This window comes from Lycorma delicatula, chromosome 1, assembly GCF_047948215.1.
Source record: "Lycorma delicatula isolate Av1 chromosome 1, ASM4794821v1, whole genome shotgun sequence".
In the NCBI taxonomy this organism is placed as follows: Eukaryota; Metazoa; Arthropoda; class Insecta; order Hemiptera; family Fulgoridae; genus Lycorma; species Lycorma delicatula.
Genome location: NC_134455.1, coordinates 367,992,170 through 368,017,671, shown reverse-complemented (window position 1 = coordinate 368,017,671; position 25,502 = coordinate 367,992,170). Strand labels below are relative to the sequence as shown.

At 29.4% G+C, this 25,502-nt stretch overlaps 1 protein-coding gene across 1 annotated transcript in view; it reads left to right on the top strand.

The window, feature by feature from the left end:
- The window catches only part of abs (ATP-dependent RNA helicase abstrakt), a 44,247-nt gene extending 18,950 nt beyond the window's left edge, over window positions 1-25,297 (top strand). Inside the window, exons 7-15 of the mRNA XM_075353667.1 lie at window positions 1,909-2,042; window positions 6,951-7,107; window positions 12,283-12,363; window positions 15,418-15,499; window positions 17,718-17,849; window positions 19,036-19,204; window positions 20,903-21,052; window positions 23,612-23,794; window positions 25,059-25,297. Coding sequence (XP_075209782.1) covers window positions 1,909-2,042; window positions 6,951-7,107; window positions 12,283-12,363; window positions 15,418-15,499; window positions 17,718-17,849; window positions 19,036-19,204; window positions 20,903-21,052; window positions 23,612-23,794; window positions 25,059-25,195 — 1,225 coding nt within the window. The 3' untranslated portion in view covers window positions 25,196-25,297. The remainder of the gene's footprint in view (window positions 1-1,908; window positions 2,043-6,950; window positions 7,108-12,282; window positions 12,364-15,417; window positions 15,500-17,717; window positions 17,850-19,035; window positions 19,205-20,902; window positions 21,053-23,611; window positions 23,795-25,058) is intronic.
- Window positions 25,298-25,502: the final 205 nt, after the last annotated feature.

Below are 25,502 nucleotides of genomic sequence, written 5' to 3'. Positions count from 1 at the left end.
AGACATATCATCTGACAATTTTACTATTAATATTAGAACAGGAAATCCAAAAATATTTTTAGTTCAAATAAAATTTGACATTCTATGCCTTGTTTAATTTTTCAACTCTTTTGTATGTAGTAAAATTTATAACAAAATGTTGTAGCAAGTAAAATTGCTTATTATTATATAAAAAATTTCGTACAAATGTTAGAAGACATTTAATACTCTATTTTGTTTGACCAAATTGGAGATAGTACAAATAAAAGTAATATAATAACCCTTTCCAAATATCTGTTTATATTAAAATTAAATTATTTAATAAAGTATCAAATAAACATATAAACCAGATTGTGTGTGTATGTTTGTATATATATTTGTGTGTGTGCATGCACGCATATGTGTGTGTGTGTGTACTTTTAATTTAGTTTATTTGCTTATGGATTTTACCAATAATAAGTTATTGTTTTGATAAAGTGTTAATTTTTTAATACTTTACAGCAGTTGTTTTTGTGAATTCAATTGTTACTGTTTTTTTTTTAATATATTGTGTGTAAATAAGAATGTGTGGGTGTTATAATTTAGGCAGAAGTAAAAATTACAGAGTAAATTACAATTAAATTTTCGATGCAGTTCTTTTTTTACCATGTGATTCCTATATAAGCATTAAAATAATATTGAAAAACATGACCAAAATCAATAATGAAACTAAATAATATGTAAAAACTGTTGCACAGGAAGACTGACTTTTCGTTTTGATGCCCTCACTATTTTGCAGTTAGAAACACACTGATTTTCAGAGTATAACACAGTACAGATGTTCACTTAAATAGTGACCTTACTCAAAAGCATCAAGTTTCAACTTACCATTGTGACTCACTGCATAAGTATGTAGTTAAATATATCACTACACAGTCAACATAACCTCAAATGTTTTTTGACCAACCTTAAATTGAACATAACTCAAGAATGACTCAACCAATCGTAATCAAATTTTCATATGCACAACCTCAGGTACAGTACTACAGCATATATAAATTTCAGTGAAATTATCTTTTAGTTTTGGAGTATTTTGTGCCAAAAATTTTGTAGGTAGGGCTATATTTATACAAGGAAAGAAACCCCATTTTAAGTAAATGGTATTTTCATACTCCTCATACCTCAAAACATAAAGACTTTATATTCACCTCTCACTCCCACCATGTGACTGAAAATAATATCTAAAAAAATTGGAGACAGAAAAATTAAAAAACAAATGTAGAGAAGAATTGTCGCCACTGACACTTCTGTTGTTCTAATATGAATAGAAACTGTTGGTGGAATGAGATTTTATGATAAAAATGTTTGAAAGGTTTATTTTATAGGGTGGATGAGTTCAGAGTTGATGGAAAGGGTGTGAGGGTGGTCTGTTTACTGACAAAAACTAAGTGTGCTGAGTAATAAAACTGTCCCTTCAGAGTGACTAAGAATATACTACATTGTTTTTAGAAATGACAAATATGCAACGTAAATATATATTTAAGAAGTTAGTCTATGGTGTGTGGTATTATTAAATGTCTGCAGACACTAATTGCATTAGTGGATGTTTGTAAATGTCCATAGCATAGAACTTGTTAAGTAAGGTTTACCTTAGTATAATTTAAAAAAAAAGAATTTTATATGTACAATTTGGAAAGAGAAGTATTTCTACTTTTGAAAAGAATTTTGTTTACTCCAGAATAGCTAACCTGTGAGTAAATGTGGCTGTGCTGTCTGAAAAAATATTTTCCATCTTATTCCCAGACTACCAGTAATCTTCAATTTACTTTGTAGTAGCTCGATTGGAAGTAACAGGATCGCAAGAGTAAAATGATGAAATTGGTGCCACTACCTTTATTCATTTTGTACTAATAATGTATGATTGATTAATATTATGATAATTCTTTTCAGTTTATCTGGACGAGACATGATTGGAATTGCTTTTACTGGTAGTGGTAAGACACTGGTATTTGTCTTACCACTTTTGATGTTTTGTTTGGAACAAGAAACAAGGCTTCCTTTTATTAAAAATGAAGGCCCGTATGGTAAGTTACTTATTATGTAATTTTAGGTCTGTAAAGAATATTCAAACGAATTATAAAACAATATTTCATATATTTAGTTGTACAGGGTGAGTAACTTAAAACCAGTCCACAATCATTCTTAAAATCATATACCAATTGTATGAATAAATTAAAGAAATAAAAACATAAAAAACTTAAATACTTTCATTTAATGTGAGAGTTTATGGGTTTATTTTTACAAAAAGATGTTGGAAATTAGTGTCCTGCTCAGTAATTCATTTTCCTGCTCTTCTGATCATTTTGGGAAACACAACCCAAGCATTACAGTCATTGGTTCAATAACTCTTTGAATATTTGCCTTTAGTTCTTCCAAAGTGTGGGAATTTGTTTCATAAACTTTATTCTTCAAGTTAGTTTTACAGATAAAAATCATGTGTAAGCAAATCCAGTGGTAGGTTCCTTTGCGAACTAATATGATTGCTGGCCCCACCATACTATGCACTGATTTTCTCGTCATGAAGTGGTTTCTCAAACAGAGAAACATTGTCATTAGGAATCCATCATTAGCAATTTTATTCAGAAGCCAGTTAGGTATATTAATCGAGACATTTTGGTTTGTGTGCTTCCGTAAATTGTTGCATAGATTTTACACAATGTGGTCTTAAATTTAAAAAATAAAGAATCTTACAGCGCAATGTATATTTTACATATTGTGAAAATTTTCGTATAAGTTTTTTGGACTTGTGGAAATTTTTCATTGAATATTGGCTGAAAGTAATTATTTCATTTTTTATTTGCAACTAATCCTGTTGTATGCCATTTTTAATATCTTGCATGCTACACATTGCTGGAAAGTAGTACTAGGAAACTTTTCAGTGAATATTTCACGTATTTCTGAAAACTAGCTTGAATGCTGATAAGCTCCAACTATAAAAATCCTCTGCACAGAATAAGACATTTTGGAAGAATGCAACTAATGAGACAAAACAGCCATAATGAAGCATAAACAGTATTCAATTGATAACATTAGAAAGAATTAATATCAGAAATGAGCAAAACTAGTGCTAATACAGTGATAATAATGCTATAGTCACAATGCAGGTGGCAGTCATAAATGACTGTTAGGGGCCGGTTTTAAGTTGCTTACTGTGTAGTTTCTTCTTCAATGAATTTTTCCTATAATGACTATGTATGATCTTCATATTTCAACTCACTTAGTCTGCTGCTATTTCTACTTTGAAACATTTCTTGAAATTATGTTTCAATGGTGAGTCATTGCATTTTTCATAATTCCTCTTGGGTTACAAAAGATAGTTCTAAGTGGCTTGAGGAATAATCAGAAACTAACAGGCAATCATATCTAAGTTTATGGTACTAGGTAAACCTGAGGAACTGGTTATTCACATAAAAAGCTTTTTGTTGTACACAAAGAATAGGAAGGAATGGTGTTATGACGGAGTTATTGGTTGTGTTATTTTCACAAGCTCATTCTTTTGTTGTGGACAGCATTACAAAGATGCTGTAACTACTTATTAATAATGTTATTTAGTTACTATTGACCTTCTGGATTGAATTTATGATATAATTTCATTGTAAAAGAAAAATTGTCAATGTCACTTCTACTTTGGATCACTGATTACTTTCTTTTGAAATTTGGCTGTTTTTGAATGGTTGTACCATTTTTTATTTGTGCAGCTCGTATGCATCTTCACAAAATCTTGGCTGAATTTTAAATATCACTCCAGCTTGGGTATCATTTTGACAGAACTTAATGAGGTAGTGTTGTTTAACACACTATGACAATTCAATTGTAAGATGATATACGTAAATGGGTCTACACAGTCATACATAAAGATTACAGTGATTGACTTTACTCACCAGACTAGAAAAATCATGCACATGTTATTATGTCAATTATAGCACTATACTGAACCCTATAGCTTGACATCTTCTTGTAAGAAAAAAAACGGGTTAAATATTTTTTGAACTGGCTTTACATTCCTATTATAAATTTGCAAAGAGAAATGAAGAAAAAAATGATTGAAAATAAAATTATTTTTATCAAAACAATCATTCTGATTGTTAAAATTTTTTGTATTTTTTAAAATAATGTTATTAATGACTTGTGTCATTCATGTTATTAATGTCAGAAAATTTATCTAATTAAACAGTGTGGAGAAAATTCTTGAAGTTGATTTAAGATAGACAACCAATCCTAATGGGTGTCTAATAGGTTATTGTGTAATAAACTTTTTGATTTATAAACAGATTTTTCTATCAAGTGAATATTAACTACTTATTATTATTTATTATTATTATATGTTGTCTGTCTTTCTTGAGATGAGTTATTTGTTGTATTATGACAAACAGTCTCCCATCCTCTGTGAAGAGGATTTCAATTAGGTGGTCAGATAAAGTATAGGGGGATTTAAATTAATAACTGTATTGTGTACTAACACTTGGATTCAACAGAGTGGTGTAATAATTTGTTTCAATAATATTTCACCAATCTATTGTGTAAATAATAGATTAATTAAATTTTTTTTTTATCAACATACAATGAATTTGGAAAGTTGCTGTGCTTATGCTTTACAATTATGTGGTGCACTCTGTTCCTTTCAGTGTTAGGTTGGCTGCCGTGTGGGTTTGTGGGGCGTTGCTCGGGAATAAACTAAGATGTCAGTTGTTGAGTTGTGATTGAATATGTTTTGTTTTGTGTTGTTTTGTTTTTGTCGTAATCAACAGTTGCAAAATGGTTCTTTCAGTAGAGGAATGCATTTTTCTCGTTGAACATATCTTTTGTGAAGGTGACAAGTGTACTGATTTAGTTAAGTACAAGTTCTCTGAAAAGCTTTGAAATGCTCCTGTTCCTCACCACAATGCAGTTCAAACTCTTATCGAAAAATTTTGGGCAACAAGCTTTGTTGAAGACAGTGATTGAAGTGGAAGACCAACTAAACTAAATGAACAGAATAGCTGCTTGCTATTTCGGATGTTATGGCTGAAGGTCAGTTAAAGTCAGTGCATAAGTTAGCATGGCAGCAAGATATCGGACTTGCTACGGCACATACAGCTATAAGAAAAGAACTGAAACTTTTCTCCTATAAAGTAATGTGTGTTCAAGAACTGAAACTTACAGATCATGCCAAAAGATTAAATTGTTGTTAGTGATTTAAACGTTTTATTGACCAATATTCCGTAGGTATTCTCGACATTAAATTTTTTTGCAGATGAAGCATGGTTTCATCTTGGAGTGTATATTAATTTACAAAATGTGGACTTTGGTCTACAACTAACCCCCATGAATTACATGAACAATCTTTACGCAAAGCAAAAATTGAAGTCTGGGTCAGTGTGAGTGGAACATGCATTGTGGGTCCAATCTTATTTGAAAATACAGTTAATAGTGATTGTTATTGTGCTGATTTAACCAACTTCATTAGTCATTTAACAGGAGTAGAAATCAAACACGGTTGTTTCAACAAGATGGCACTACAGTGTGCCATGCCAAGCTAACAGGTTATTGACTTTTTTATGAAATTTCTTTGGTGAATGAATCATTTTGAAGGGTTTATGACCTGCAGGTTCACCTGATTTGAGTCCCCCGGATTACTTTTTACAGGAGACACAGAAACAAGCAGTGTATCACAACAGACCATGTATGGTTGATGAACTGAACACCGCAATAACATAGTACATACAAGACATTCCAGTACATCAGCTGGTTAAAGTGTCTGAAAACAAATTGCAACGTGTGCAGTTTTGTATTGATATTAGAGGTCATTTTCAACAGCTTTTATAAACTATACCAGTTATTGTAACATTCGTTTCTATAAAATAACAAAATAAAAATACAAAATAATAATTAAGAAAGTTTCGTCATTACGCTTCCATGATTCCAGTGCACAGCAACTTTCCTTATGCACTGTATTATACCATAAAAAAATGGGATCTCTGATTTTTTCCTCCCAGTTAATAACACTTTAATTTTTTTCAATCTTCTAGGATGTGATTTATTTACAAAATGTTACTTCATCCTTGATGTTTGTAGTAAATTGTGTAATTTAGAATTATACAGTGATGGAGGTTAATATTTTGTGTACCATCTTCATAATGTTTTAGTTTTATCAAACAAATGAAAAACGCCAAGCTCATGATATTACAAATTGTAAAACTTATGAAAACTTTTAAGCCCTTAATATTTTATCACAACATTTGTATTGAATTCTCTGTTGTATTTATATCTGTATAAATATGGCGATCTTATAAAAGCCATTGCAATGTTTTGTTATTGATCAATAGAGCAGTAAAGAGGACATACAATTAATATAGATACCACATTTCTGATCTTATTGGTAAATAAAATATAGTTGTTTGAAATGTATGGTAAGCATTTCTAGTGGAAGAATATAATAAATGACTGGCAGCTCTAAACAAAGATCATACAAATGGCTGGCGCTCAAAATATTAACTTCGGATTGTTGTATTAAATTATTTATTAGGAGTTTTGTTATCCTAAATAATATATAGCAGATTTACAGAATTATTATTGAAGCAGTGCTGTATTATGTGAAGGAAAAAATTAGTTTTTTGTTATTTTATTATATTTTTTGGATGTTTGGGACATGAAATGATTTGTATTATGTTTACATTGAAAAAACGTTGGATGTAAAATGTCTAAGATGTGTAATACACTGTAAAAATGTAGATTATTAGTTCATCACATTTAACATAAAGTTTACTCATTTAGTTGCTATTGTTATATATTGTACAGTTATAATTTTTTAATAGTTTTTATTTTTAATCAGCTTAATTTGGGATTAGTTATTTGCAAGTTATTAATATATTGTGCTACTTTTTATAAAATAAAATTGATACATTTTATTTTTATGGATTAAGTTTTACTAAGTTTATGTTATCTTTTATGAGGTTTAATAATTTGTCCATCACGGGAACTTGCAAAGCAAACATTTGATATTATTGGACACTACAGCAGAAGTCTACAGAATCATGGAGCACCTGAAATAAGGTCTTGTCTGGCTATTGGTGGTATACCTGTTTCAGAATCTTTGGAAGTAATTAACAGGTATTTTATTTTTACGTATTTTTTTGTTGTCATCATTGTTTATGATGTTAAGTTAATATATTTAATACCATCTCATGGTTTCATTTAAGACTATTTTTGTTGAGTTTAAATTTAAATTTTTTTCTTTTTTAATAATAATTTTTTTCTGAAGTTTCTAGTTTTTTCTAGTGAAATAAAAATTTAGTCTATAAAAAAACAAACAAAAATTATATATATTAATTAATAACAATGATATTTTTTTTTATAAATGGTTTATTTATTTTACATAATGATGATATAATGGCAATATTATATAATTATAGTTTTATATAATTATATTATTATAATTATAGCTTTGGGAAATGTTAACTCTGTGAGGCTTATTTAACTTAGTTAAATAATTTAATTTTATGAAATTATGTTATAATGACAAACAAAACACAATATACAAGATCACAATATTCAATAATTAAACAGACAAATGGTGACTGCAGGAAAACTATTTAGTTGAATAAATTGATGTTATATGTCTGATGTTGTAGTTACCACTTATGACATAAAACAATTAGGTGTTCAAAAAGAATTTCAATTATTATAACCTCTACTGTTTATTTCAAATTATCTGCCTGCTTGAAACGTGTACCGTGGAAGAACAAGGGGCTGTTCTTCCACAGCCAAAATTCACTTGCGGATGTTAAAATGGTACGGTAAAAAGTGCACACCCAGGAAAACGTTTTTAAATGGGTGTAACAGTTTAAATCGCTCTGAACAATTGCCATTGATTTTCATTGTTGTGGAAGATCAGTGGAAATTTGGAATGAAATGACCCTTAGTAAAATTTCATTAATGATATTATTTGTAAGATCAGAATGATATAAATTTGGGAAATTGCTAAAATTTGTAGTGTAAATATTGACTCTTGTCATTCCATTATCAATGGAATGAACATTTATGGTAATTCAGTTTACCATGGATAAGTAGTACCAAGGATAATAAGTTTACAAGGATAGTCATCTCATAATCACAAATACCTCTAAATTCACATTTTTATAGAACTTAAACAGTTGTTTTTAGCGAAAGGTAATGCTATTTTAGGTCATATAATACTTATGTTGAAATTGGGATTCATTATTTAGTCATAATCCAAATGTCAGAATATGGAATGGAAACATCTGAGGTCGTCTGCCAGGAAAAGATTGAAAACTCATTAGCTAGTATATTGTGATGCTAATGGTATTTAATACACATCTTATAATTTCTTACACTTCATTAAATGAAAAGAAAAAATTGGGAAAACAAATAATAATAATAAGTGTAATTATTCTGAGCTTGTGAATTTAGTCTGTTATAAAGGAAAAATTACATGAAGAGCAAAAATATATTTTGATCTTAGAAACTCGCAGCTTGACTCATACAAAGTCTCTGAGAAGATCAAAATATTTTAGTTTGCAAATTTTTAAGACTATTATAAAAAGACTATTATAAAATAAATCTAAATGTTTAGAATATAAATTAAATAGTTAAGAAGTTGTAATAAGTGAAGGGAAATTGTAACAGTAAGGCTGAAGCAATCAGTTATGCACAGATGAATGGTCACTTGTAATTCTAGGTTGGATATCAGCCAATCTATCCTGTTTACAGAATAAATATAAACATAGATAATTTAGTTGTATAAGAATGTAAATGTTTTTATTCTAACATATAAATGTTACCATTTTTTACTTTTAATATTAAACAAGTATTTTACTTCAAATGAAATTTTACCAAATATTTTTTTGTACCTGGCAATTTAATTAGACTAAGGGTTTGGATATAGGTGGAAAATCCAAAAAATAAATGCTTTAAAATGTTAAATGTTCCACTTACCATTGTTTTCAAATAAACTCTACATACATTGCATTTGGAATCAAAGTATGAGTAGAGAGTCATAGATGCTGGTGCATTTAGACACTGAGAACAGTTACATCAAAGATTTTACTACAGTAATATTTTCATTTTTTCCAAATTTATGTGAGGTTTATTACTTTATTTAATTACACCTGATAGGTTTTCCCTATCAATATTAATATTATTGTATTAAGTAATTTTAAGCAAGTTTCAAGTTACCTTGCTAGCTTAATTGGTATACTTACTGATATATTGATATTCCTTGGCTTAGACTTGAATTTTTCAAAACTTATCACCATTAATTTTTTTTTTTTGCAAAATTACAATTTTGGACATATGTATGCATCATGATAGTCAAATAAAAAAGTGGTAATCAAAGCCTGCACTTTGTTTATTGATTATTTAGGTATGTATATACATGATAAAAATTATAACATTTAGTCATAATAGCATTTATCATGTGACAGATTATAGGCGTTGTGTAGTTATTAGTTTTTGTTCTGATAAATGACTTCTGGCAATGTATCTGAAGTGACTGGGTGATTTCATCATTGTAGTCTAAAATTGTAATGTATGTAAGTTGTAATACATAAATAAGTATTTGCTTGAGGTAGGTAGCTAATGTAGAAGCATAAGATTGAGAAAGTGTGCTGACTCAGGTACAGTGTAAAAGTGGAGAGATGTAGAGAGGATCAATTAGAAAGAGGGGAAGAGGTTATAGATCTAACTGGCTTATATTTATTGTTCCACTTCTATAAAATAAGGGTGATTGAGAGGAAGAATAACTTGAACCCCTCACTGTTTCCCTCAAGTCATATAGTATGTAAGTCACTTGTGATGATGTTGAAAGGGATTGCAGTTTTTATCATTATAGGATTTTACAATCACTAAGTTATTTTTAATTTTTACTCAGTTAAGATTTCATATTTTTATACGTGTAAGGTGGAAAAAATTGTGTATTCACCATTATAACCTATTTTGTTAATTACTTTTTTTGCCAAGTTGTATTCACTGAGAGCTGGTATCAGAAACAATAATTGAAATGTTACTGCTTCGCCAGATAATTTCTCCAGTATAATGTTTCCATATTGTGAGATTGCTGAATCCGTACAAAGGAGCTCATCGTATCGTTTTAGTTTAATTTGATAGAAAATTTCTGAGTTGGCGCTTGAATAATTGGGGACTGATTATTATAATATAGGAGGTCTATTCAGAAAATACCTGAAATTTATTTTTTTAATCTTTATTATTAATTTTACAGATTATTAGTCCTTGTCCCCTTCAAAGTAATCTTCCCAATTCACACACTTTTCCCACTTTGTGAAGCAGTCCTGAATAGCATCACTTGAAATGGCCTTAAGGTCGATGACAAATTTTTTTTAATGTTATCAGTAGTCTCAAAACAGTGTCCTTTCATCTCTGATTTTAATTTAAGAATTAAGAAAAAAATCACAAGGAGCCAGGTCTGGCGAGTAGTGAGGCTGAGGGAGGACGGTCATCTGTTTTTTGGCACAAAACTGATGAATTAACAAAGCTGAGTGTGTGAGCGCATTATCGTGATGAAGGGATCATAAGTTGTCTTGCCACAACTCTGGTTTTTTCAGATTTTTTCACGTAATTGTTGTAAAACACCTTGATAGTATGCACAGTTCACTGTTTTACCTTGATGCAAGAAATTCAAAATGCACAATTCCATTAAAATCAAAAAACACAGAGCATCAGTTTGACATTGAATCTAGACTGTCGTACTTTCTTGGAGCATGGACATGAACATGATGACATGAACAATGATGAGAACATCATTCCTTTGTCAATCCATTGTGATGATTGAACTTTTGTTTCAGTGTCATAGCTGTAAACCCAGCTCTTGTCTCAGGTTATGATTCTTTGTAGGAATATTTCATTGTCATCAGCTTGCACAAGAAGTTGCTGACAAACGTCCACTTGATGTTCTCTCTGCTGTTCAGTCATCAAATGAGGAACAAACTTTGCTGCTGCAACTTGATGCATGGTCAATTTTACAGTCAGTATATTATGGCATGATTCAATTAAGATGCTAACCTCTTCTGCAAGTTTTCTGAGTCAATTGGCAATTTGCCCACACCAGATCGTTGATTTTCTGAACATGGTTGTCATCAGTTGAGGTCGAATACCTTCCTGCTTGAGGGTCATCTTCAGTTAACTTACAACCACTCTTAAATTATGAAAACCATTCATAATATTGTGTAAGACCCAGAGGACCATCTCCATTAGCTTGTTTCAGAAGCTGATACGTTTCTATGAAAGTTTCCCCCAGTTTCACTTAAAATTTTGCATTATATTGTTCCTCCTGAAATTTACATTACAAAAATTACTACTAACACTTAAACATGCTACACTCAAATAACAGTAACACAAAAACTAAATGAGATATCAACAATCCAGAAGCATGTGGTTACAGAGGAGGTTGTAGGGAACACAATGCTGCCAGCTGCTTGTCACTAAATATCTCTACATCATATGTAATATCATTTTTAATTAAAAATGTTCAGTTATATTCTGAAAAGACCTTGTGTAGCTATGTTCATTTTTATGTTAAAATAAAGTATTTGCAATGTATCTGAATGAGATGTTTGTTTTGTTCAATATTTTGTTTTGTTCACATAATTGTGGGGTTTTTCTTTACAGTTTGTTCGTTGTTACGAATGTATACTGCTGTACTTCTTCTAACTTAAATATTTGCTGTAGATTTGCCATTTCCTGTTTGCAGTATGTGATCTATTTTCTCAGTGATTTTCCTAGCTGACAAAAACGTTTTTTGTGATGTAAGTCATCATTAAGATAAATATTTTGTATAAACCATTTGATTTTCGGGTGTAGTGGTTCATTATTAATAAACATTGAATACATAAGTTTATAAAATTGCAACAGACGTTGCAATAACAAAATTTAAAATTAATATTGTTTAATTTTTTCATACAATACCAATTTTAACATTGAACATTGAAGATCATAATTTTGAAGATGTGGTTGGAGTGACTAAAGGCAGCTTGTACATTCATTGTCCAGAGTCTACACAATTGGACATTCAGATAGTTTTAGTGGTCAACATATTAGCTTCTAAATCAAGTTGTCATAGGATGCATTTCCAACAATCAATAATTGTGAAGACTAGTTTGTAATTTTATTTCTTACTTGCTTTGATGGTAATACATTTTGTTTGAGACAGTTATTTTTAAAATATTACTTATTAGAATGTAAATTAATCTTTTCCTTTGCATTGTTATTATTTTGTTGTTGTATTTTTAATATATTTCTTTTTTGTTGTAGAGGTGTTCACATAATGGTTGCTACACCAGGAAGATTAATGGATATGCTTGACAAAAAGATGGTTCGTTTAGATGTATGCAGGTATGTTTAGTAAGAGTGCCCATAAAAGTGACAAGAGAGTTGATCTAATAGCTGTGTGTTAAAAAAGTGACAGTTTTATTATCTAACGCATACCAAATAGATTCACTTGTCTTATGTCAAAGCCTACAAGAATGTTTTTCAGTTATGATAAACAGCAAATGGTGCTAGGTTCATCCACATTTAAGAGAAATGAATGAGAATGAGTGAAATTTCTTTTGCAACTTTGTCCCCTGTATTATTCTGTAAATTTCCTTTGCTATGGAGTTTGTGTAATTCAAACAAGGATGATTTTCTACTAAAGATGCAGATTTAAGGTTTAATTCTGGACTATCTTTCATTTTATTAGATGCAGAATTTCATTTTATTATTATTTATGCAGTAATTATTAGTTACTGAAATTATTGAACAGGTAGATAGTTATTTATAGAAAATGGAGACAATACAGCAGAAAGGTAGGTGTAGCCAGTAATTGTATACAAACAACATACTAGAGACGGCCGTAAATAGTATGTGCAAGAATCTTATAATAGAGGTATGATTGTTGCTTGTCTTTTGTCTTTTTTTTGCATATTGAATTGTAGTACTGATTTATATGCTAATCTTCACATTTAACTTTTAAATTACATCCCACCTTTGTTACATCTCAATCGTATTGCTGTCAGATTATTTCGGTGGGTGCTTAGCCTTAGATCTGTGTATTAGTTTGTATACTAGTAATTGTTAATTAGGAATTGGATTTAATTATATTATATTAAAAAGAGAATTAATTGATTTCCTTTTCATAATTTTAAATAGTTCTCTGTATTAGCATTAGGTTTTTGTAAAAGTTATTTTTTTATAACTGTGGTAGTATTATATTTTTTAATTCCAGGAATGTATGAGGCCCTGGTATATTGTTCTAGGACTAGTCCTATAAAATATTTTGAGTAAACATTTCATATAACATTTATCAACTCAGTATATTCCATCTTAATCAACAGACTGTTGCATATTCATTTTCCATTGTTTGAAGCATTTAATGGAAATCTTTGATTGCAAGGGTAATTAGGAGCTGATGGTTTTTCTTTTTCCATGGATTCAAAGGTTTAGAAATTACAGGATGCTTGATCTAATGAATATCTGATTAATCTGGATTTTTCAAAATTGTGATTATTTTTTAATCAAAAACTGTTAATAAGATAAGTTAGAGTATCCTGGTGCATTGACTTGATGGAGAATACAGTTCACATTTTTCAGCATATTCGGTCACCTTTTCTCACTCTTTCACAAAGCTTTGTTAGAACTTTAAGAAGATATTGTTGAACTTGAGGTATACTTTCAGTCTTGTTTTTGGCACCGAAGAAAACAGTGAGCATTGCCTTAAATTTTTACAGGGTAAATTGCTCTATTTTCATCTGGAAGGAAGTTTAGAGTCTTCCAACGCATTATTTGGAATTAAAATCGCACCACAGAGATATCCAGAATCCGGCGAATTGGTATGGTATTGGTATCGGTATCGGGTTTTGGTCCGTTGTGTAGTCCAAGGTCAGGCAATGGCTGCGTTTCACTACGTTGTACCAGCTGTTTCCTCCTTTGTTCCGGATATTCAGAACCTGAGCAATCGCATATTTCATAATTAGTTTTATTTTTTATTTTTAAGAGTTTGTTATTGTAATTATAAAATATGGATTGCTTACCTTTAGGGGGAGCCGTCTTCCGTATCCTTCTCCTCCTGCCCCGTCTCCTCCTGATGTGACTGCGACTGCGACTGTGTTTGCGTCTGTTGTTGATTTTGCTGCTTTCTTTCCCTTGTTTTCCTTGTCTGCGATTTTCCATAGATTTCTCTTTTAATTCGTAGCAGCTCATGAACCTAAAGACAGAAAAATTATATGTTAAATAGTGTATAGTTTATATTCTATTTCTAGGTGTACAGAATTTACACAGGGAAATAGAATATATGTTAGCCTAGGCTATTTGTATAGTACACATATCTTTGTTGTTCTTACCTCTTCTTGGTGGATCTCGTCGTGCTTGTCGTCAATCGTGCGAGTCTTGTCAAGATCTATTATCTGCAGGCTCTCTTCTCCTTGCATTATATATATTATGGTGAAGTGTATTGGGTTTATTACCCCGGGTGGCTTTCTTATTCTGGATGATTGTAGTTCTGAATTGAGAGTGTAATAGGAAGTTGTAATCTAATGGTGAACAACAAAGTCAACATTCAGGTCATATTATTTACTCATTTCTAATATGAAATTTCTAGTTGGAATTCCTGAAAGTAATTGAACTCTTCTTTATTGCCATCTGGTTTTGATTGTGCAGGATTATTTTTTAATAATAAAAATCAGTTGTTAAATGTTAAGAACAAGATATGTCTTCTATATTATTTTTCTCTTGATGATTAATGGTTAATAATTATTTTTACTTAATAATTAATTGATTTTTATTAATTCACTACATTGTAATATTAGTTTTTTGTTTAATTTGAAGTATGACTTTAGAAACTGTTAGAAATGTTGTTAATATTAGCTGCAAGTGTAAAGAATAGTTCACATTAAAAAATTGATGACCACAGGCTTAGGTTGAAATACTTAGTGAAGGCACCAGAGGGCTGATATAAAAGAAATTGAGACGTAAACTGGAAAAAAAATGCTGGTTTATTATAATTCATGTATTAGGGAAGTATGACAGTGTGTAAATTATGAATTATTTGTTGTTTTTGCCCAATTAAAAATTGGAATCAAGTTGAATGTAAATGTTTGTGATCAGCAGTTTATCTATGTTAGCATCAGTTATTTGTTAGTAGCAGATAGTGGTAACAGTTCTCATAAATTAGGCGTGGCAGCTTTATCTCAGTCATAAGTATGGAGATGGTACACAAGTGAATTTTCCTTTACTGCTTAGAAATGGATATTAAAGTATTTAATACTTCATTTAGATAAATGTTTGTTGTTGATATTTGTCATTTATATTATGACAAACTGTGAAATAGTAATTTGTAAATAAGTTCAGAGAATAACTTTATTATATAATATTGGTAATAGTATGTTTAATATATTAAGAAGTTTTTTGTAGATACCTTTGTATGGATGAAGCTGATCGTATGATAGATATGGGCTTTGAAGAAGATGTAAGAACAATATTCTCATTTTTCAAGGTAAATATGATGTTTATGTCTGGCAGTTATTTGTTTTTAATTCATGATTTTTGTTTTTATTGAAAATATTTAATATTATGTAAAAATTGTTTTGGAGTGATTTGGAAATAATGCACAAAACAAATTAGTACTTATTTCGAAAATAGTAAGTGCGAGGTGACTGTAAAATTAATTCTTCTGGTTTGTGATCTCTGAAATACTTGTACAAAAAATGAATAAAAAAGTATGTTTAATAGATGTTGTTAATTAAGATAAAGGAATAGTAGTTTAAAGGAGTTATAAGAAATCTATTTTTCCCATTTTGTTTAAATATTAACTGGAGTACTGTAGGTTAAATATGAGGTCCAACCTTTTTTTTTAATTTACAGCAATGAAATTTATTGTACTTAAAAAAAAAACTCTGGCAGAATTGTACAATTTTTATCATCAATAATAAAAATGATAATGTTGATCAAAATAATTATCTTAACAAAATATTGCAATAGAAAATTAAATGTATAGATACAATTAAACAAAAGGAGGCAATAAAGATTGCTTAATAAGGAAAGGAAATGCACAATTGATAAAAAATATATCATAATTGATAAAAAAGAAAATAAAAAAAATTTTTTTTTTTAAAAAGATTTTGATGAATTGTGCTTTCCTTCCATGTATGGTGGGTACCCATTTGATTATGTAAAATATAAGATTTTAACCAAAAGTGTAATAAATATCTAAAAAAAGTGATTTACTCTTTCAGTAAAATTTTAAGATTTTCCCCTCTTTGTTGACCTAAAATTAAATGGCATAAAAGACACATATTTAGAAGCCATTGTACAAATTTCTGTAAATATCAATTCGTCTAGTCCGAATATATTAAGCAGAACAATAACTAACAAAAACAGCAAAAAATTGCTTATTATATCCTACATCCTTAAATTAAAAATTGCTCAAATGTATAACCAAAGTGACATACTAATGGAATGGATTCATATAATTTTAGTAGAAAAATGTGACTGAATTCAGTTATGTAAAAAATACAAATGGATACACAAACATTCTTCTTTATATTTATAGAAGATAGATTTTTAGTAGTGATCAATATGTCAGGTTGTCTAAAAAGTATTGAGTTTTCGGAGGCCAAAATTGAGAACGCATTTATTGTTACTGCAAAATAACATGAGACCATATATGCACCAATTTTTTTCAATGATTTTCTGCCATTTTTCCGGCAATACCATAATATCCGTGATATAGAACTTCTGTGCTTTCTGGTCAAGACATTATGACATATGGTTTCGCAGGCCTCTTTTGAAACTAACTTAACACTCTTCAGGGAGTTCTATAGAGACTGAAAGAAATTATAATTTGACATTTTCAAGTCTGGGCTATACAGTGGATGCATTAAAACCTCCCAGACATGTTAAAATCTCAGTTTCTGATGGGTCGTGATAAATGTACGCAGTCTGGTGTTGTCAGCGTGGTATAAGATACCCTTTCTGTTGACCAGTTCAAGCTGCTTTTTCTTAATTGCTAGGTGCAATCACGCTAATAGTTAGCAGTAAAGGTCTGAGTTTATTGTTCTGCCTGGTGGCAGCAGCAGCTAATGATGCCTGATGCCCTTCCTATCCCACCAAAAACATAGCATAACCTTCCTGGGCATCAGTGCGGGCTTTGCCACAGACCATGGAGCTTCTCCTTGCTTCAGCCATGATCTGTTTTGCACATTGTTGTGGTAGGTTATACACGGTAGTTTAATTACCAGTGATCAGCCAGAAAGGCTTTATTTCAGTTATGTTTTTGTAGAGATTCACAGATAGAAATTTGATTGAGTAAATTTTTCTGAGTCAGATTATGCAGCACCCAAATGCTGAGCTTCTTTTTCTATTCAGGTTTCTGAAACGGTTTAACACTGTTTGGTGATGGAGGTTAGGTCGTTGGCGATGTCGTGACTGCTTACATGTCGATCTCTCTCAACTTTTGCCAGATTATGCTAATGCTATCTTATGCGCAAAAGGCGTAGTACTTTTTAGACAGCCTATTACTTTTTAATGTGGATAATTCTATAATTTTTTAGTGATTTTAGTATGCATATAAATTTGTTGTACTACTGACCCACGCATGTTATATAGTATTATGTATATCTTATAACTTCAAAAACTATGTATTTACTATATGTACATTATACGTTTACGTCTGGTGTATGCATTGTTTATAACATCATGAGTGAATGTTTCAGGGGCAACGACAGACTCTTCTTTTTTCGGCTACTATGCCAAAAAAGATTCAAAATTTTGCGAGATCAGCACTTGTGAAACCAGTTACCATTAATGTGGGTAGAGCGGGTGCAGCTTCAATGAATGTCATACAGGTAGAGTTTTATTTTTGTAAAGTTTTGATTTTATAAAATTTCTCTTTGTCTCTCTCTCACTCTCAAAGATAAGAAATGTTTAATATTAAACATGTGATCATATTAAATATGTTTATTTGTTAATCTATTTAGATAGAATTTTTTTTCAGGAATTGTGTATATATTTAAAATGTTTTTATAGAGCAAAGAAAAAATCCAGTAATGTGTGTGTTTACAAAACATTGTATATATTAATAAATAGCTATTTTGTGAAGTAAGTATTAGGTGTAAAATTTTATGTAAAGAAGAATGAACATTGTCAGTTTTATATGTTGCAGTAGAAACTGAAGAGATCACTTGCAAAAATTCTTTATTAAACAGTAAATTGAGAATATAAATTTCCCATAATAGTTGAGTTGGGGAAATAAATCGTTCAAATAAATTTTTATTCTGGTCAGAACATAAAAATACATTATTTTGATTGCATTAATATAGTATAAAATAAATTATAAATATAAAAACAAATTGCAAGATTAAAAAATATATGTGTTTAAAGTCCATATTAATTGTTTAAATACAAACACGTGAAATAATATTTAGGTTATATAATGATGATAAGTTATAAGTTTTATTATACCTCTTTCATTTAATGTAAGACCCTTATTGAAATTACCAATATCATCATCATCAACCATACATATTTATTAAGAATACATGTAAAAATGTAATGTACTGTTAATTTTACTTTTTTTTAATATATCTGATCTGTTAAATATTGAACAATAGTATATATTATCAATTTTTGATAATTACATTAGTTGATGGTGAGGGTACCTTGAAAGTGTTCCTGTATTAAATGAGGTAGATAAAAACTTGCCTTCTTATTTTAACTTTGGTGTTTATTCCTATCTTTTTTTTTTTATGAACAGATGTTCAGGAATGATTAAAAAGTTGTTATTTTTGTATCATGTTTGTTAATTCTAGTGATTCTTCATCTATCCATCTCCTCTTGGGTGTCCCCTTGGTTGTGTTTTTACTTTTTTCAATTAAGATTTTTCTTGTCACTTGCTTTTCTCATTCAACTTGGATGTTCAATATTTTTTGTTATATTCTTTAATATAATTTATGTTATCATTTATTTACTATAAAAAGTATTTATTACAGGAAACATTTATTATATTACATTTATTACCAAATTTATTTACAGGAAGTTGAATATGTTAAACAAGAAGCAAAGATTGTTTACCTTCTAGAATGTTTACAGAAAACAACACCACCTGTACTAATATTTGCTGAAAAGAAACAGGATGTTGATGCTATCCATGAATACCTTTTACTAAAGGGAGTTGAAGCTGTGGCTATTCATGGCGGGAAAGGTAACTTATATAAACATTTTTTTAGAAAATTCATGTCTAATTTTCCTTTTTGTTTTTATGATGCACTTATACATTTTATCTAAAAGTTCATACTCTTTAAATATAAAATGAAATATAAAAATAAAACATACTCTTTTATTTTTATATTTCTGGAAATATATATTAAAATTGTTTTATATAATTTTAAATTTATAAATTAACTGGTAAAACAAGGTTTTACCAGTTAAAATTTAATTTATTTAAAACATTTGTAAATGTATCCTAAAGGTTCTTATAACCCATTTATGTCTAATTGTGTTATAAAAGTACATGTTTTAAAGTAACTCTAAAATCTTGAGTTATAATATAATTCATATAAAGAAAAAAAAACTTGTTTTTGAGAATAAAATTGAATTCCTGAATTGGTTAAATTTTTCAGCTCCTTGTATTAATATTGGTAGAAATATGGGTATCATCAAATACCATATCTAAACTTTTAATATTTTTAGTTTTTTTGGCTTATCCTTCTTTGTTCATATGTTAAAGAAGCCATGTTATAAATGTGTATTTATAACAAGTTTTACAAAAATTATTTTTCTGCATTTTTGGATATTACTACTAACTAGAACAGCATTTATGAAATTAGTTAAAGATCCTTTCATTTAAAAGTTCTAGAAAATAAATGGTAGTCTTATTTTTAAAGTGACTTTATGGCAGAGCTGTATGCTTGGTCTGAGGATGCAAATTCCCAGCCTTTTGACTAACAACGAACCACCTTTTGAATTAAGTATGAATGAAAATATTCAAAAATAATTATATATGATATTCCAGTAAAATGGATACATACATAAAATCCAATTATAACTTATCTGTTTTATCTTTGTTTAAATGTTTTTTTCTGAGAGATAGCAAAAAAATAAATGAATAAAACTTTTGAATTTATGTTATTATTTAAGTAATATAAGTGAATTTTCAGATGTTTCTAAGAAACATAAAATGAGAGTAAGGTGTAAAGATATTAAAGTGATTTAAAACACCATTAACGACACAGGTAATTATTTCAAGATTACAGATAAGTTTGAGGCGGAAGGAACAATTCAAAATGTGACGAAGGCACATTGTGATTCATTGAAAACTTTACTGATTTTGAAAATATTTCAGTAGTGATCTGGATACAGTCCAACTTAGCAGTGTCTTTTGCAACTGGTTTCTAATAATCCAGAGCTTGTTGTTTTTTTTTTTTTTGGTAGGAAAGTAAAAGCTGCACCATTCTAAGACTTCTTCACTTGATGACTGATGATAATCTAGGCAGTTAACTTGATTTTTGTGAATGTGAAGGAAGTTAAATTTTATAGTTAAATTTGATGCCTTTGTTTAGAAGACATTTTTAACCCACTGGACATTAAGCTGGATCATATAGTTGGTAATTTCCTAAACTTTGTATGGTAAGGTATAACTACTGAATTAGGATTTATGGACTGAAATCATATAATAGGTCTCAAAGTTGTAGTGTCCAAAGGGGTAGATCCCCATGTGTCCTTGTTTGTAGTTGAACAGTTCATAGAATTGCAATGCCAGATTCCAGTTTTGTAAGATTGACGTCTGATCCTAATTTATTGTCATTAAATTATGAAAAATTGGTTAGGTTTTTTATTGATTATTGTTAGTTTTAAATATGACTATGTTGATTTACATGTGATCTACCATATCTGTTTACAGATCAAGAAGAACGTTCCAGATCTGTTGAATCATTCCGGCAAGGGCATAAAGATGTTTTGGTAGCAACTGATGTTGCTTCAAAAGGATTGGATTTTGCCGATGTGCAACATGTTATAAATTATGACATGCCTGATGATGTTGAAAACTATGGTAAAATTGTTTTTAAATTAGTTTTTGTGCATTTTAGTTTTAAACAACATTTTATTTTAGAGTATTATTTTTTTAACCTAAAAGTTTGGTAACTTGTTTTGCATGTTATTTACGGAAAATGTTAAAATGTAAAATATGTAAGAATATCAAGAATTCTCTTGATATTTCAATATAGATTATTGTTTTATACTTTATTGTGTTCAAAACTATATCATATTCAAAAACAGAGACATTGTTTAGCCAGCTAGATATCCTGATATGTTGGCATATGGTTTTATCTTTGAGTTTGGTCAAGAATGAGGTGTATGTTAAGTGACTGCAAATGTTAGCGGAACTAAAGTTTAAAATTAAAGAATTTGGATGAATTACATTGTCCATGCTACAGTGAGTAATGGAAACTTTTAGATTAAGCCAACAAGAGTGTCTAGATCATAATGGTATCCACCTTTTTCTACAGAAAACTGTAGAAACATTCATATTAAATAGAAAAAAAAAATTTAAATACAGGAGTTTAAAATTTTTCACCATACAGATATTTTAAACATTTTTGGATATCGATTTGTAAATGATATTTTTTTTTTTTGTTCAGACCATCTACATCTATGGAACACATATAACAATCATTATTTAGGTTTTATTCTTCACACTCTTCTTCCTGATCTTACATTCTTCCAGTACTTCTTCATTCTAACTCTTTTTGCTTCCTCCCTTTTCTCCTCCGAGTAGCCCACTCCTCTTCTGTTACTATTCTGAAAACCTTCTAACTTTTAACTGCTTCTCTGTACCTTCATCTGTCCAGAATTGTTTGTTTTTCAATGTCCATCTCTTCTGTATTCTTAATTATTCTCTCCTTCTACTGGTTTTTATTTATTTTTGTTACAAAAGTAGTTGAAATTAGTTTTAGTTAGTCTTCATCCATCCATTCAGTATGTGTCCCAGTTAGTTGAGCTTTCTTTAATTTATTGTATCTTCTGTTTTGTATATTCCTTCTTCTTCATACAGTTCTTCTGTAGGTCCCAGTCAGTAGTGTTCTCTGCCAAGTGGTCCTCTACCGATTGCGGTTAGGGTGTACTAGAGCTACTCATACCAGAGTATCTGATGTCAGGAGAAAACGCACCACTATGCATGAGATGTGACTGCCGCTTGACTATGTGACATATCCTTATGGATTGCATATGTTATGCAGCCTTAAGTCAAATTGAAATTACTGAGGAATGTTAGCTGCATTGTAGGCAATGATAAAAATGCATTAGAGCAATTATTGTTACTTCTACAAGTATCAATATACTTCATAAAATTTAATGTTATTATTTCACATATACAAATGATAAATTTTGATTTTATTTTGTTATTTGTGTTTTATATTTTATCTTAGTGATTACATTTTTTAAATTATTTTAGTTTTAAACATATCATAGTTTAATTTTAGTTCTTTAATATTTTTTTATCCGTGATGGGACCCTTTACACTCCTCTCGGACTTCGTTACATTTTTTATGTTTATTTTAATTTTATGTTTTAATTTTTTTATTTTTGCTGTTCTTTTTAATTAAAGTATATTTTATTTTGAAGATTCTGTCTGTGATAGTAGTCGTAAATAATTTGTTAGTATGTTAGCTGTGATTCTAGTTGTAAGTTTTTTGTTTTTAATATTTTAGTTTTAGTTTTTGTTTGTTATATATATATATGTTTGTTCCAGGAGATGATAAAACATGAAAGCTTTTGCCCCCCAAAAAAACATACTGTTCCCATTCATTCACTAAGAATTGTTCTTGGTATTCTCTTTTCCACATTCTTAATCCTTGGAATATATCCATTGCCATTGAGGAAATGACATTCTATTACAGTATTATATTGTATTATAATTCTGGTCTCACCCTTGTGCAATAATGCCTTTATTTTGCCTTAATAGAAATGAATTTTTTTGTTGTAGATGTTTTTTGACAGTTTATATGCTAATTCTCTGTTTCTTGTTCTGTAAACTCTTTCTTGGTTGTTTGATTTGACCAATTCCCTTAGGTACTTGAATGTTATGAGAATGTTATTTTGGGAGAACTTTTGAACTTAGCCTAGATATCATTAGCCTATCAGCCTAGCTACTATCATTAGCTCATTAGCCTAGATATCTATTGGTTTGACTCTGGCTATAACACACACTGCCTCCTGCGAGACTGTTCTGTAACAAGAACTTTTGAACTGTTATTGCTTTTAAAAAATTTTAAGTGACTAGCTACTATATCATAAGCTACTGCCAAATGCAAACAGCCAAATGAAGCAGTAGCCAATAGTGATTAACTTTGGAAATTTTAACTTTGGAATCTGTTATTAAACATGGCTTAGGCTGTTGTCATTTTATTTATTTCTTCATACTGAGATGAGATTATGTGTTGAGATGTTTCAAGTGCTATAGAACCATCAGATGGTATAGCATACAATTTACCATTTTACTCAGGACCAACAATATTGCTTTTCTGTAGATTCATTAGTATTACTATAAATTTTTTAGATGCTGTAATTAGAAATCTTAAGACTAATGGTTTTATTGTCTTATCACTTACAGTTCATAGAATCGGTCGTACAGGTCGGTCAGGAAGAACAGGAATTGCTACAACATTCATTAACAAAGCAAATGATGAATCTGTTTTATTGGATTTGAAACATTTATTGATGGAAGCGAAACAAAAAGTACCGCCATTTTTGGCTGAATTACAGTCTGAGAATGAGAAATATCTTGATCTTGGAGGTCAGTATATATTTTTTTTATTTCATTTATTCATGAAAATCCTATTTTTCTAAATTGATAACATATATGTTTTGTACTATTTGAACAATAAAAATATCAAGTATATAATCAATCAATTTTACTTTTCTTTCATTTAAATTATGAGAAATAAATTTAATCTGAAAACCTGATTTCAAGTAACAATCTGACTTTTCAGATTTATTACTTAGGTTTTCAGATTATGTAAATTCATTTCTCATAATTTAAATGAAAGAAAAGTAAAATTGATTAATTATATACTTGATTTTTTTATTGTTCAGATAGTATAAAACATATATGTATCATAAATTTAAAAAAATAGGAAAATGTGTGGAATTATTCTCTAAAGTTGAAAGAAATTATTTTGATTTTTTTTTTATTAATAAAATAGGAACAGTAACTTTTTGCTTTTTGAAAAATATTTATGTTTTTTTTATTGTATAAAAGTGTAAATCTTGTTTATAATGTTTTGGTTAAAAAAATTATTTATTTTTGCATTTTTTAAATTTATCAATCTTTGATAAAGTTATCCAACAAGTTAATCTCTTTAAAGTTTCTGCCACAGATTTCTCTTTCCTTTTGTTTCTCTTCTTCATTTCAAGTGTATCAATACATTTTATTTTTTAATACCCTCCTTCTAAGACCACCCTTCAGTTGCTTTTACTTTTCATTTTTGTTGTTTCTATTGTTCATTTTTTACTATTATGAAGCTATCTGTCGAATTATATTCTAGACAGGTATTTTTAAGAATTTCTTTTTAATTCCTAGATCTATATTTGATAATAGCAGACTTCTTTCTTCATGGGAAGTGGGTGATCACTTTTCAGCATATTGTTTTTTAGTTCTGTTGAGTAATTACAACCAAGTTATGTCTTTTCTTGTGACTAGTAGATTATTTTTCCTTACTTATTGTGGTGTGCCAATATCTTTTGCAATTTAGTAGACTTTGTATTTTATTTGATGCCCAGATAGGTGAGAGAATTTAAATAGAGGGTTACAATACATTGCATGTAAAAAAATTGTTTTACTTTTTTGAAAATTCATTTCTTTTGTCATAGAGTTACTTTTATGAAAAGTCCCATGCAAATAAAAGCTGGAGCTTATTTTTCACTGAGTGAGTGTTTGTTTGATAGTAATCAAGACTAGTGATGTGTGGAATCTATATACACCATTGGTTAAATTTTTATGTTTATTAAAATTTAATCAATCTTTTTTTTGATGAAAACGTTATTTTTTATTGTTTCAGATGAAAGAGGCTGCAGTTACTGTGGTGGTTTGGGACACAGGATTACTGACTGTCCAAAATTGGAAGCAATTCAGAACAAACAGGCTTCCAATATTGGTCGGAGAGATTATCTTGCTAGCAATGCAGCTGATTATTAAAAAAAAAAACTTTATGTCAACTCTGTTGTATATATCCTACCTCTCTTGTTTTTCTTAAAATTAAGTACTGTAAAATATCAAATAAACCTGATTTTTTTTTTACATTGTTTTTAGTTTTTTCTTATTACTATGTGATTTTTCAGGTTGTACTACAGTGCATATTGCAACAGGTCTGAGTGAAATATATATTTTTAAAAATGATTCTTCAGTTATTAATTATCAGTTTTTTGGTGAAGTCCATTAGCTCATTTGTTTTACCATTGGTTATACAATTGTAGTGATAAACCGCTGCCACTGCCATACCAAA